We start from the raw sequence: 12,498 nt of genomic DNA on the forward strand, positions 1-12,498 counted from the left end.
GGTTTTTGGAACTTTCCTTTTGTTGAGAATGCTTTTTTTTTTTATGTCTTTCTTTAGCAATGGCTAAAACTGTGTACAACGAAGGGTGAATTCACACCAAGTTGTTTTAGTTAGCTGTAATCAAACTATAGTTTGTCTGCCTAGAAAGTGGGAAGAAGTGAATACTTGTCCGCCTGCAAACCTAAGTCTCAGTTTGGTTGAAGTGAACTCTGGTGCGGTTCGAATGCAGTGTGAATGCCAAGCAAACCGGAGACCGCTCCAAAGCAGGAAGCAGACTATTGCTCTTACCATTCTGGGTAAAGACAAAATGTGCGTGTCTAGTGCTAGCAAGAGAAATAGCTCATGGACTTTTGTCAAAAACAAAATAGAAATCCTACAACTGCTGAAAGCTGACACTACTCCGTTTTTTTTAACATTTTGTGAAGAAGGAAATTGAGCTCAGTGTCTCTTTCGGAGGCTTTCATGTCATTTCCTTCAGTGGTTCTTGTTGCAGCATCACAACAACCAAGGGGGTAAAGAGGGTGTTCAAAGGACTTGATTCGCTTGCCACAGTGCAATATGAAAGAAAACCACACCAGCTGAAAATCTACCAAATGTTGCAATTTTGGCCCCCAATCGAACCAAGTCTCCTGGACAATCAGGTGTGCTTTCTCATAGCATCTAGATTGTTATGAGGTTATATGAAACACAAGCGGACTCCAGTTCATAAGTGGACAAAACTGGGTCGTTTTTGTCTCCAATTTATTGCATTGGATTTTATCTGTGGTTATCAGCACATAACTTTTATTTAGATTTTTTTTTATTTCATTTCCCTTCTGATTCATAGCAATGTGCTACTTTGTGTTGGTCTGCCACATTAAATCCCAATAAAATACATTAAAGTTTGTAGTTCCAACACCACCAAATGTAAAACTGTTCAAGAGGTGTGAATCGTTTCACAAGGCACTGTATAACCATTACGCGATCCTGTGTATAAATCATAACAGAAAATCCAAACTCCTAGGGAAGAGATTTGCTATGGACTCGTTAGACACACCATGCTGCCCGACTAAAATTTGTTGCTACTTAAGTATATGTCCCTGGTCTGTTTGTTGTGCTAATTAAAGAAGGAAGCAGTTTCTTGGGAGAACGTGTCCGAGTGTTACAAATGGAGCGCTCCAGAAAGCTCGCAAGGTCACCAGTATATTTCCCATGTTAATCTGTAATACAGCTCTAAGAGTGAGTTTCAGGCTGCTTTTATTGAAAAAATATATATTTCTGTTAAAAAGGGCTGCTCTGGCTGCTAATTACTTCCCCCTTTGATTTGTTTTTTCCACATTAATTTAACAAATGTGACTATGCAGATGCAACGAACTAGCTCAGTTTACGCAATACCCCTCACAGAGGTGTTTTTAGTCCTCTGCCCTCAGCTGTACATCACTCTCCACTCGCAGCGATCTGTTTACAGCCAGCCCTTCTCATTTCCTGCACAGTGTACAGCAAGTACATTTACTGCGGTAATTTACGAGGTGAGCTAGCAGCTATCCCCATCATGGGGTTGGTGGGGGGGGAGGTAGTAAGGGACGCTCGCACCAGCAGCCGTCGCCATCGTTGTACCCGTCGATAGGAATTCATCTGCCACGGCCGTCCGCAGAGCTTTGTCCACCTCTACATCGAAGCGGCGCCAGAGCTTATCTCTCATCTACATGAGAAAAATGGATGGAGGTGTTCTCAGGCCAATTAATGTCCTGCCTGGATTTAGCTCCAGGCGGGGTTTTACCTTTTTTTTTTTTTTTAATTGAATGTTTGTGTATGTTTCTGTGTGCTTCCCCAGCTGTTTCCTCAGCTGAACCTGGTGTGTAAGCACGTTTACACAGGAGGCGGACATGGTGGTACGTCAATGTTAGATGTTGTCAATTCATTAGTTGGAGGAAGATTGTTTTTAATATCCTATAATCCTATAACCTATACCTATGAAGTATATATCCATATACTTCATAGTCTATGAAGTATATCCATATACTTCATAGATATCGACAAAGCCCTTCTCGGATCATTAGCACATAAAGGATTCAGATGCATTATATTATTTTTCAGACACTTTGTTCAAATAACAGAACAAGGCAATTTCTGTCTGCCTTGTTTTTTTACTTTTAATTTTTTTTATTATTATTATTTTGTTTCTTATACAATTAACAATGACAAAAACTTATTTGTGGCAGACTGTTTAGTTTAGATTAAGTATAATTATATATACAGTACAGACCAAAAGTTTGGACACACCTTCTCATTGAATTCAATGAGAAGGTGTGTCCAAACTTTTGGTCTGTACTGTGTATGTATATATATATATATATATATATATATATATATATATATATAATATGCAAAGAGAAAGAGAAGAAAATTTGGCATTAAAAAATTGTATTTTCACCTTTATACTATAAGAATGTGGTTAAGATTTTAGAAACCTTTTAAGGATGCACAATACATATTTGCATTAACTTCTGTAATTATTTATCAGTACAATTGGGCTGATATTAATAACCGATGTTTATTGTTGCCATTTGTGTAAGTGTTTCAGGGGGAGACGGGTGGAGGGCCTTGGCTATTGGTATTTGTTTGGTGATGTGAAGACTGTCAGTTCATCCTTGGTTTGTTTTTAAACAGTATATTTAGATATCTGATTTTAATTCAATGTACTGTGTGGGACTGTACAATAAATCAATAGCAATAGACATGTGGTTAACATCGATAGATAATACGTCTTATCAGAAATTCACTGAACTACGATTATAGAACCGCACAGCATTCTGGGGGATGTAGGCACAGGAAAGACTTTAGCCTCTCAATCACTTGGCCAGCTAAGCAAGGTGGGTGGCACCAACTAACTCACTCACTCTTTGGTTACCTAGCAACAACCCGCTACTCGGCAACAACAGTTTAAGGTTTTGCCACTGTGCCTCATAATGTAGTGGAGTGAAAACTGTGTATAAAACAGAAAAGGTCATGTCATTAGTTTTTCAGACATTTAAAACAACAAAAACGTAATCAATAATTATTGGCATCGAATGATATGAAACGTTTTTATCACGATGCGTTGTTCAGCCGTATGGTCCAGCCCTAGTGCTGCGTGTCCACTCCAAACAGAGGCATTTACAGTAGTCTGCTCCGCCATATTGAGCCACTGCTGGCTGCTGCCCCATCTGAAACATTCAGGGAGGGATTTCTTTCTTTTACTTGTGAATCGTGTCGGTACGAACAGTGGCAGCTCTTCTTTTGTAGTTTCCAGCTTCACACTGTGGATGGGGGGTGTGGTGCGGTGGGGGAAGTAGCTTAGTGACACCGCAGGGCATCGGCAGCTTCTAAATGTCACTTTGTTCTGCCTGCTGATGTATTTTGACATGTTGAAATCCCAGCGCACGCCGATTCACTCCACCAGCCTGTAAACACTCAGTGTGATCTCCGCGCCGCAGCGGCCGACACCTTGTTTGACCCTCAGTCGGCGTGTGAAGAGACTCCACTGAGACGTAATATCAGCTAATATGAGAGACTTTCAGTGAAGTATGCAGCGTCCAATAACGGATGATACACGGTTGGCATTTTTCACTGCTGATGTTGTCATTTGAATGTGTTTCTTGTCCTTTTCTCTTTTTTTTTTCTGCCCGAGCCGCCGCATCTGGTCGAAGTTAACTGAATTGATGGTCGATTGTGTGTGTGTGTGTTTTTTTGTTTGTTTTTTTTTGACAGGACTGGGAGTTTCCTCACTTCATGGGTGACCTAGATATGAATTTACCTGGCATGTCAACAACACATGTGAAGGTCAAGCTTCCTGTCTGCAAGCGCATCTTTAAGGAGGAGTACCACATTCACATCACAGGTACATTCGGGCAGCGCTGCTGTTAAGAGGAAGAAGGTTGTGTCATTGTTCTGTGTGGAGGATCTCCAGCTTACAAAGAGGCAAAAATCATGACAGGGAAACTGGAAGACATCATTTCAGTCGATGAGGAAGAAGCGCCTTTCATTTTCTCGTAACAAATTGGGAGTAAAAACGTGGCGTGGCTGCTCCAGTTTCCCTGTTCCCCTCCCCGTTGGGAAGGGTTCGTTTGTTAAAACCACAGCAGCCATTTATAATGCATGTGTAGCTGATGTGTCACGCAGGTGCCACAGACGCTTCAGCTCTGTTTTCATCATTCCTCACGTGCGCCAGTGCACTCTGCGAACGACTACGGTTTTTCCTTTAAAACTGTGCCACCCCCCCCCCACCTTTTTCTCCGTAGAGAGCTGAGGAAAAAAAAAGAAGAAGAAAAAAAGCAAATGTTCCCGAGCTAATCGCTACATTTTCAAAACGCCTGGTAATTTTTGCGAGAGGTTGTTAACCCTGTTGCATTGGATAGCCATTAAGCGTGATGAAAGTGGCTACACCGCGACGTGATTGGTTTAACTAAAAGCTTATTAGCATCACATCTTTGGGGGGAAGGGAGTGGTTTCATGTATACCTGGGGAGACATGTGCCTGCTATCAGTCATCCTGAGGAGATGGCTGTCTCGTGGTAATATAGCGATCTTGTAAGTAGCACCTGTAAATGGGTTTCTCTTTCTCGGCGCATGAGCTGAATGCAAAGCGAGAGGAAGTCCTGATGCGTGACAGAGAAAGTATGATGGCGTATTCCCGGACAGCAGTGGTCAGAAGTTTTACACGAGGTCGTCATTGGCGTGAGCTTAATTAGAATTTTTTGGGGGGAGGGTATCACCATACAGCAACCAACTTCAGTTACTGAAAAACCAAGTATTTGAACTCAATGTGAGTTTCATGAAGACAGTGTTAAAATTATGCATATGGGCTCCAATAAACTCAGGCTGGGATCTGACTGAATGTTCTTGGCAGAGTTTGGAAGGTTCATTGATTTCCTGCCAGAGACCCGACTCTAAAGCAATGTCGGTATACTTACTTACGATAGTGTTGAGCTCGAGGCCGATTCAGAGACTTAATGATAGGCTGGTTTATTCATTCCAAAGCCGCTTTTGACCTTTTTGGGGTCTTTTTCCCAAATCTAACCAAGTTTCAACTGAACAGAGCAAACTGGTTAGAATGGTTGAGAAGAATTTGGGAACCAATAAGGCTCAGGTTCATTGAGAACCTAGTTTTACATCCCCATGTACATTTTTGACTCTAATTCAAATCAACTTTGTTGATTAAATTAATTCATTTAGAAATTTCTCTAATTATTAACACTTATCTGGATAATTTCACCCTGAAAAATTACTTTTCTAATTTATTATTGGACAACAACCCCAACACTTCCCAACCTTAACCCTAACCTTTAACCATGTGCCTCTCTCTCTCTTCAGGTAAGTGGTTCAACTATGGTATCATCTTCCTTGTGCTTATATTGGACTTAAACATGTGGAAGAACCAGATTTTCTACAAGCCCTACGAGTATGGTCAGTACGTTGGGCCAGGGGAAAAGATCTACACGGTGGAAGAGCCAGAAACGCTCAGAGACTTCAACCACAGCACGCTCACCTACGAGTGGCGCTCCACCAACATCAACCCGAGCACCAACAAGACGTACGTGGAGCGGGACATGTTCCTCCACAGCCGTTACATCGGGGCCAGCTTGGACATCAAGTGCCTGGCCTTCATCCCGAGCCTGGCGGCGTTTGTCCTCTTCGGTTTCTTCGTCTGGCTGTTTGGACGCTTTCAGGAGAGCGAGACGTTCACAGAAAACCAAGACAAGGCGTACGAGAGGATAAAGAGGAAATCGCCTTCGGAGTACAGCAAGGAGATGGGAGCGACCCCGGAGGACACGCACCTGACCATGAGCGATAGCCTGAAGCGGTCGGGAACGCCGATGCTCCTGTCGGTGGATGGGCCGCACTTCGGAGCAACGCCTTCTACGAACTCGACCATATCGATGGACACCCAGGAGACGCACCCGAGCATTGTGATAGACAACGCGGCGCAAGACGAGCCCGTTGTATCGTTTGACGTCCGCAGACTCTCACCGTGAACGCATAAACTTTCTGACTGTTCCAAAGCAGAAAGAATTTACCGAGACTTCAGATTGTTACAGGTTTTCTTACCTGCTAAACTTTATCACACACACCCACACACACAAACGTTACATAAGCAAAGCTGTGTGACGTTCATTGGGGTTTTATGTGATAGACCAATAAAACATAGTGTAAAGATGAGGACTAAAACAGGGTTTTAAGAATCTTTTTCAAACAATCATTTGGGAATTGATGCCTGCATTTGCATTTAGCCCCTCTGCGTCAATATTTTATATAAAATTCTTTTTCCTTTTCATTATAACTTGAGCCTAATCAGATAATACGGAGAGTGTCTGTGAACATCAACTTTCACGTCTTACCACTGATTCTCAATTGGATTTAAGCTTGGACTTTGACTAGGTCGCTATGACACATGAATATGCTTTGATCCGAACCATTCAGATGTAGACCAGTCTGTATGGTTTGGGTTGTTATGTAGCATTTTGTACGTGGTCCAAAAATGGAGTTTTGATCTTAAATGATCAGAATAGCTTCTTCTTTCACATTTGCTTAGTCTCCTACTGTAAACAAAACTCTTTATTACTTTATTTCAACAGTGAAATGAACTCTCTCCAGAATTTACGACTATTGCCATCGTATCATCACTCTCACTTGACCTTTGAGCCTCTCCTGGCTGCTTCTCTCCTTACTAGACCTGTCCTGTTTAGGTGGACATTTCTAGGTAATTTGTGGCATAATTTTGGTCTTACTGATGGTAGTTGTTTATTAATTAACTCTAGCTGATTTTTTATTGTATCAGAATAAAGGGGCTGAATATAAATGCAAAAACTTTTATTTGCAAAAAAAAAAAAAAATCCTACGTTTTTCCCTTAATAGTTATACTTTACTTTGTTTTGGTCTTCATATAAAATCCAATTAGGATACATACAAATTTGTGTAAAAATGTAAAAAGATATATATATACAAGTCAAAGAATGCTTCTGCTAGGCAGCATGCAGAGTACAAGTGCTTGGGTAAGTGACATTAAGAGAGCAGGTTCTGTTCTGTTTTGATATATTTTTCTAAGATATCCTCTGAAAAAGCCTCCATATTGGCACCGGTTCTGATGCAACTAGCCTAATATGAAGCAGATCTTTTTAAAACAGACGGCAAACCTTTAATTGACACGGTGCTGGCTTGGATTTTCATAATTTACCTTAGTCATGGTTAAACTAATGGGTGCCTATATCTGAGGAGTGTTTCTGCTTCTGTAATTCAGAGCCGGAGCAGTATTACAGCTACAATCGTGCCTTGATATTTCATATGTTTATATACTAACAGCCTACTGCTACAGAAGATGTCCTAATTATGGTCGGCTTGACTGATCCCTGCTGTATATCCTCATATCAAACCAACAATTGTTACCTCATTTGGTCCTCAGCTTGTGCCGTTTTTTAATTTATTCTCTTATGTTGCTTTTAATCCGTTTCAAACGTATGTCTCTTGTCGAAATGGCGCGATTATCAGCATCAATCTACGTTGATGACCTTTTCATATCCCCTCACTCGATATTAGGCTCGAAGAAAATAAATGCAATCAGCAGAGATGAAATAGCAAAGCAACAAGCCGCTCGATGATTGCAAATGCGGCTCCTGCTCCTTTCTCTGAATATCAACCGAGTCGGGAGGTTGGTTTTGCCCTTGGCATAAACATGCTATTGAAGTGGAGGGGTATCTCTCTTTTTTTTCTTCTTCTTCTTCTTCTTCTTCTTTCTTTAAAGCTCAGGGCTTCTTTATGTCTAAATAATCTTTGAAGGTTTTGGAAGCAGGTTTTTGCAGGTATATATTTTTGAATATTATTCAGTTGGCACATCATTCTGCTGCTCTGAACTCATTCTGTAGCCGCAGTATTTATCTTCATAGTCGCTTTAAAGGAGTCTTTTTCAGAATTTTCATCTCCTACATTATTTCTTTGTAATGTAGATCTGTGGGAGTTGGTCCAAAAATGTGCCCTTAGACATTTTTTTTCTTTAAAGTGCAAATATGAATTAAATTATTAATGAGTTACAGATATATATATATATTTTTTTTGCATGTGTGTTAAAACATTTCAGCAAGTACTTTGAGACCAAAGATTCCAGATAATCCGCTGTTTTAACCCTGCGAGAGATGTACTTGATTCTCTTGGAAAGAAAAGGCCAAATACACACAATGGCTTAAAGCCCTGCTTAAAATGTGTTTAATCAAGCAAACAAACAAACAAACAAAAAAGTAATAAAAACTTGTGTTTTTGCTAAACACACCCAAATAATAAAAAAAACAGCCAATGATTTAGTTTTATTAGGTAAATAGTGGTTTAAAAGTATTACGTTAACTGAATGTATTCATTTAGTACATCCAGTTAGATGATGTTTAGTGTTACACGTGCTTCATTTCTGTTTGTAATAAGATGTTTTTTTTTCTTTTTTAAACTGAAAGGTTATTACACAGAGTACTGGTATATACTGGTGAGGCGCTCCATACTGGAGTTCATTACATCGGATGTTTAATTGAGCTCATTGTGTGTCTGTGGATGCTCATTCTTGACAGAGGCCATTCTATGAAGAGGTCAGTTTATTTAGCATAATTGCTATGCAGCTCTTGATTCTGCAATTCTTTTTTTTTTATTTTTTTATTTTTTACATTAGAAGCCACAAATCACATTGTAGCATTGAACTAAAAAAAAGGCAAAAATGGGGGGAAAGTGCTGTGGGGGGGGGGACCCTGGACTTTTCAGATGTTCTTACTTAATTTGTTGCTTTCTTTGTGTTTTGCTTCAATAACTGGACCTTTCCTTGCTTTTGCTGTGCTGTATTTCTGTCCAATCCTGTGCTGCCAATAAATCAACCGTTTTCTGTTTTGTGTTTTTTTTTTGTTGTTTTTTTTTTTTACATACTCTATTTTCCCGACTGGTTTCATTTTTCTTCCATTTGGGATTCCAGGAAGGTTTCAACTCTTGTTAAGTAATTTCCAGCAAAGGGGGTTGGGGGAGACAACCGTTCTGGTTTACATTTTCTCTATACGCTCGACTAATAGTTGCCAAGCAACAGCGCAGGTCAAGCTCCTTGCAGCTGCTGACCCAATTAATGTGGGCGACACCAGAAATTATGGCGCTATCTCTTTACAAGGACACTTGAATATGTAACCTGTATACACAACACCCTCCTCAGATTAAAACGAGTCCTCCTCGAGGCCCGTTTGATTTATGCCGGCAGGAAACAATTTCAGTCTGTTGCGTGTTTTGTTCCCCCGGTGAGGTTTGTTTATGAGCGCGCTCTGTGTGCAAATGAGTTAGCGACTTGATCAGAAGCGATGGAAACCGAATTCCCTGCAGACCTTCCTGATTTCTGATGTCAAGATGAGGAGCGTCCAACTGGTGCTATGAGAAGAATGTGGAGTCAAGAGCCAATTAGTGGATTGAAAGTTTAAAAAAAAAAAGAAAAAAGTTACAATATTGTGGATTAGTTCCTATTTGCGGTCTGTCTGCTTAAAATGGACAGGTTAGACTTATTTATGGATTTCTGCCATGTTAGAACTTTTTAAGTATGAAAAATGCTATTTTTTGTAACATTTAAAATTTGGCACCCTTACATGGCTACATGTTATGTTTTTTAATATACACTATGGTAGGTCGAGATTCATAATAAACCAACACCAAAATATAGCATCTCAAATTTATCTAGCTGATAGAAAAGCAAGTCAGTGTCAAAATATATAAAACTTAGTTCATTTGACCCATTATAACACTTTAATTTCATTTTTCTGTCATTGCTTTATGATTCCCGTTTCGCCCTGCCTTATTCCAGTGCTTTTGAAAGTGGGGGCCTCCAACATTATCAATTGAATTTATCAAGCTGCATTATTCCTCAAGGTAGCATAGCAAGCATGAAATGAGCAAGCAAGAAAAAGACAGGAGTCGTCCAGTCACCCTGCTGGGTTTGTGATTAATAAAATCTTAACTCATTTTCTTATTGCATGAGGTGATTGTGGGGGAAATAAAATTGATCAGGTATTATATTATGACATGGACATCAATCAAATTGATAAAAATCATAGTCATATTACCTGATAGCATTTTCCACCATAGAACAAATGAACAACTACAACCAGAAGGTACGAGGCAGCACTTACGCTAATCGAAGGTAATAATTATTGAATAGTGAATAAAAGTGAGAAGAAAAGAAACATTCTAAAAGCTTAATGTTTCTGTACGCATTTCGTGTGTCGGTTGGTAAAGGAGATCTCCAGCCAAGAAGCCGATGTTGTTTGAAAACGTTTGGGAGGTTTTCTACTGCTCTCACCGGATGGACGCAACAATTTCAGTTTCAAAAGTTTCCTTTTTCAAAACAGCTAAAAATCTTTCATCGTATCCTTCCAGTGATTTATAGTCCCTTTTAATGTATTCCCCAGTTTACAAGGAATATGCGTAAATGTGGCTTTCTGGATAAAACACCATTGATTTCAGGTGTTTGAAATCCGGGACCTTCTTAGAAGTTGCAGTGTCTTCGTAGCTTTCAGGCTGACAAAAGAACAGCATGAAGGGAGCTTCTTGAAATGAGTTGTCATGGTTAAGCAGCTGCATCTGAACCTTGCGTCACCGAGCAATGCAACGCAACAACTGCAGTGGGTTCAGTTATGGCTGACCAAACCCAGTCTGACGAGTCTTTGGTTTGGTTTGCATGACTGCGTTGTGCAAAGTTTGCATTGTGTTTTTCCTCAGAAGTCGGGTTTAAGTGAAAGAGGCTCTTAACAAAGACTGTTTCAACAATGTCGTGTTATCGACTGTGTGTGCACCGGCTTGGAGTTGACCCAGTCCCGCTCCAACTCTGCTCAGAACAAAAACAAGAGCATTAATGAGATAACCCGGTTTGGAGCAACTTTACTGGTCTGCACAGAGCCTCCTGACATCAGCATCATAGGTCACCTTTGGAATGAATTGGAGTGGACTGAGAGGCAGGGCATTTTGTCCAACGTCAGCGTCTGACCTCACAAATGCTCTCCTGGGAGAATGGTCAGATACTCCCATAAACACACTCATAAACCTTACACACACTTCCCAAGAGGAGTGTGTGTAAGGCGTAAAGTGTGCGTCAACACCATATAAAACCTTAGAATCGGATGTCATTAAAGATGATCGTGAAAGGAAAGTAACCCAACACTTTTGGCAATATGATGTATTTTTTGTCCAGAAATACACATTACTGTAGAATCGTGGGAAGTTATATTGTTGAAACGAAAGGAACACTGAAGTTGAGTATGTTAAAAACTCATCTTCATAAAACAATAATTCACAAAATTAAAAATAAGTTCATATATGATCAAAAACGGTTATATGTATTTGGTTTAAATATTGTAAATACTGTAATACTGGGAATTATTTTTCCTAAAGGTTATGATAAAAATTTTAGACCGATTCAAGCCTACTCGAAAATAAGAACAGACTTTTAATATAAAAAAAACCCAAAAAACCTCTGTTTCAACTTACATTAAAGTGCAAATAGTAGTTACTCTTGGCATAAATGAGGTTTTGTTTGTTGATAAATCACAAGTCAAAGTTGTACACTTCAACATTCAAACAGACTGATCTACAAACAAACTTTCAGGTTCAAGCTCCGTTCCTTTCACCCATCGGTCTGCGTTTCCTCTGAAGCGAAGCTGCGCAACCGACTCAAACCTGTCTGTCTCACGCCTCACTTTGAATGATCTCTAATAAGATCCGCAGCCAGATGGTGTTTTCAGAATACCTGGGGGTGGGGGGGTGAGAGAACAAAACAAACACACAAAAAAAAAAAACAACTGTGGTGTGAAAACAGGCAGGTGTATGAACACCTGAGGTCTTACCAGTGGTATTTGTTTGCTTTGGGAAATAAATCTCGCTGCCAGAACGAATTAGTTGTTTGAGTGAGGCCTTCACCGAGTGAGCCAAATGGCTGAGAATTATGATATTGGTTTAAGTTTTTGTTTTTTGTTTATCTGCTCCTTGTTTGGCGGACCAGGCAGTAATTTAGAGCACATCAGAAGTTAGAGATTTGGGAATGTTTACCGTGACTCATCTGTCTACTGAATGTGGTTGTAATTGTGTTGCTAACATAAATTGTTAATGTTATTTTCAGATTGGATCCCAAAATTCAAGCCTAATTAAAAGTTGTTGTGGGTTTTTTTTTATTCTATTGTTTTTTTTTTTACCCTTACTCACAGTTGAGCTCACTGATCCGGTGAAAGACTGGAGACGACTTTGGCTTAACAAAAGAAAACCGTGCTGTTGTTTCACCTACGGTTATATATAAACCGGGAAAAATCCCCGAAGGAAATGCTCCTGAGCTACAGATCAGCTGGAATCTCCTCCGCTGTCTCTGAGCTCTTCTCCAATTAGATCAGTGCATCATGTCCTGGCATGGCCCATCACTCTGCGCTGACAGCTCTGTGACTCTCAGAGACAATGTGAAATTTATCAGTGCAGTCAGTCCCAGCCAGCTTGTACGTCC

General features: G+C 40.1%; 1 protein-coding gene across 2 annotated transcripts in view; it reads left to right on the forward strand.

Annotated features, from left to right (window-relative positions):
• The window catches only part of tmem117 (transmembrane protein 117), a 53,043-nt gene extending 44,171 nt beyond the window's left edge, over nt 1-8,872 (forward strand). For both annotated transcript variants that reach the window (XM_005796407.2, XM_023325999.1), the window contains exons 7-8: nt 3,730-3,859; nt 5,331-8,872. In XM_005796407.2, coding sequence (XP_005796464.1) covers nt 3,730-3,859; nt 5,331-5,992 — 792 coding nt within the window. In that variant the 3' untranslated portion in view covers nt 5,993-8,872. The remainder of the gene's footprint in view (nt 1-3,729; nt 3,860-5,330) is intronic.
• Nucleotides 8,873-12,498: the final 3,626 nt, after the last annotated feature.

This window comes from Xiphophorus maculatus, chromosome 2 (assembly GCF_002775205.1).
Source record: "Xiphophorus maculatus strain JP 163 A chromosome 2, X_maculatus-5.0-male, whole genome shotgun sequence".
Taxonomy (NCBI): Eukaryota; Metazoa; Chordata; class Actinopteri; order Cyprinodontiformes; family Poeciliidae; genus Xiphophorus; species Xiphophorus maculatus.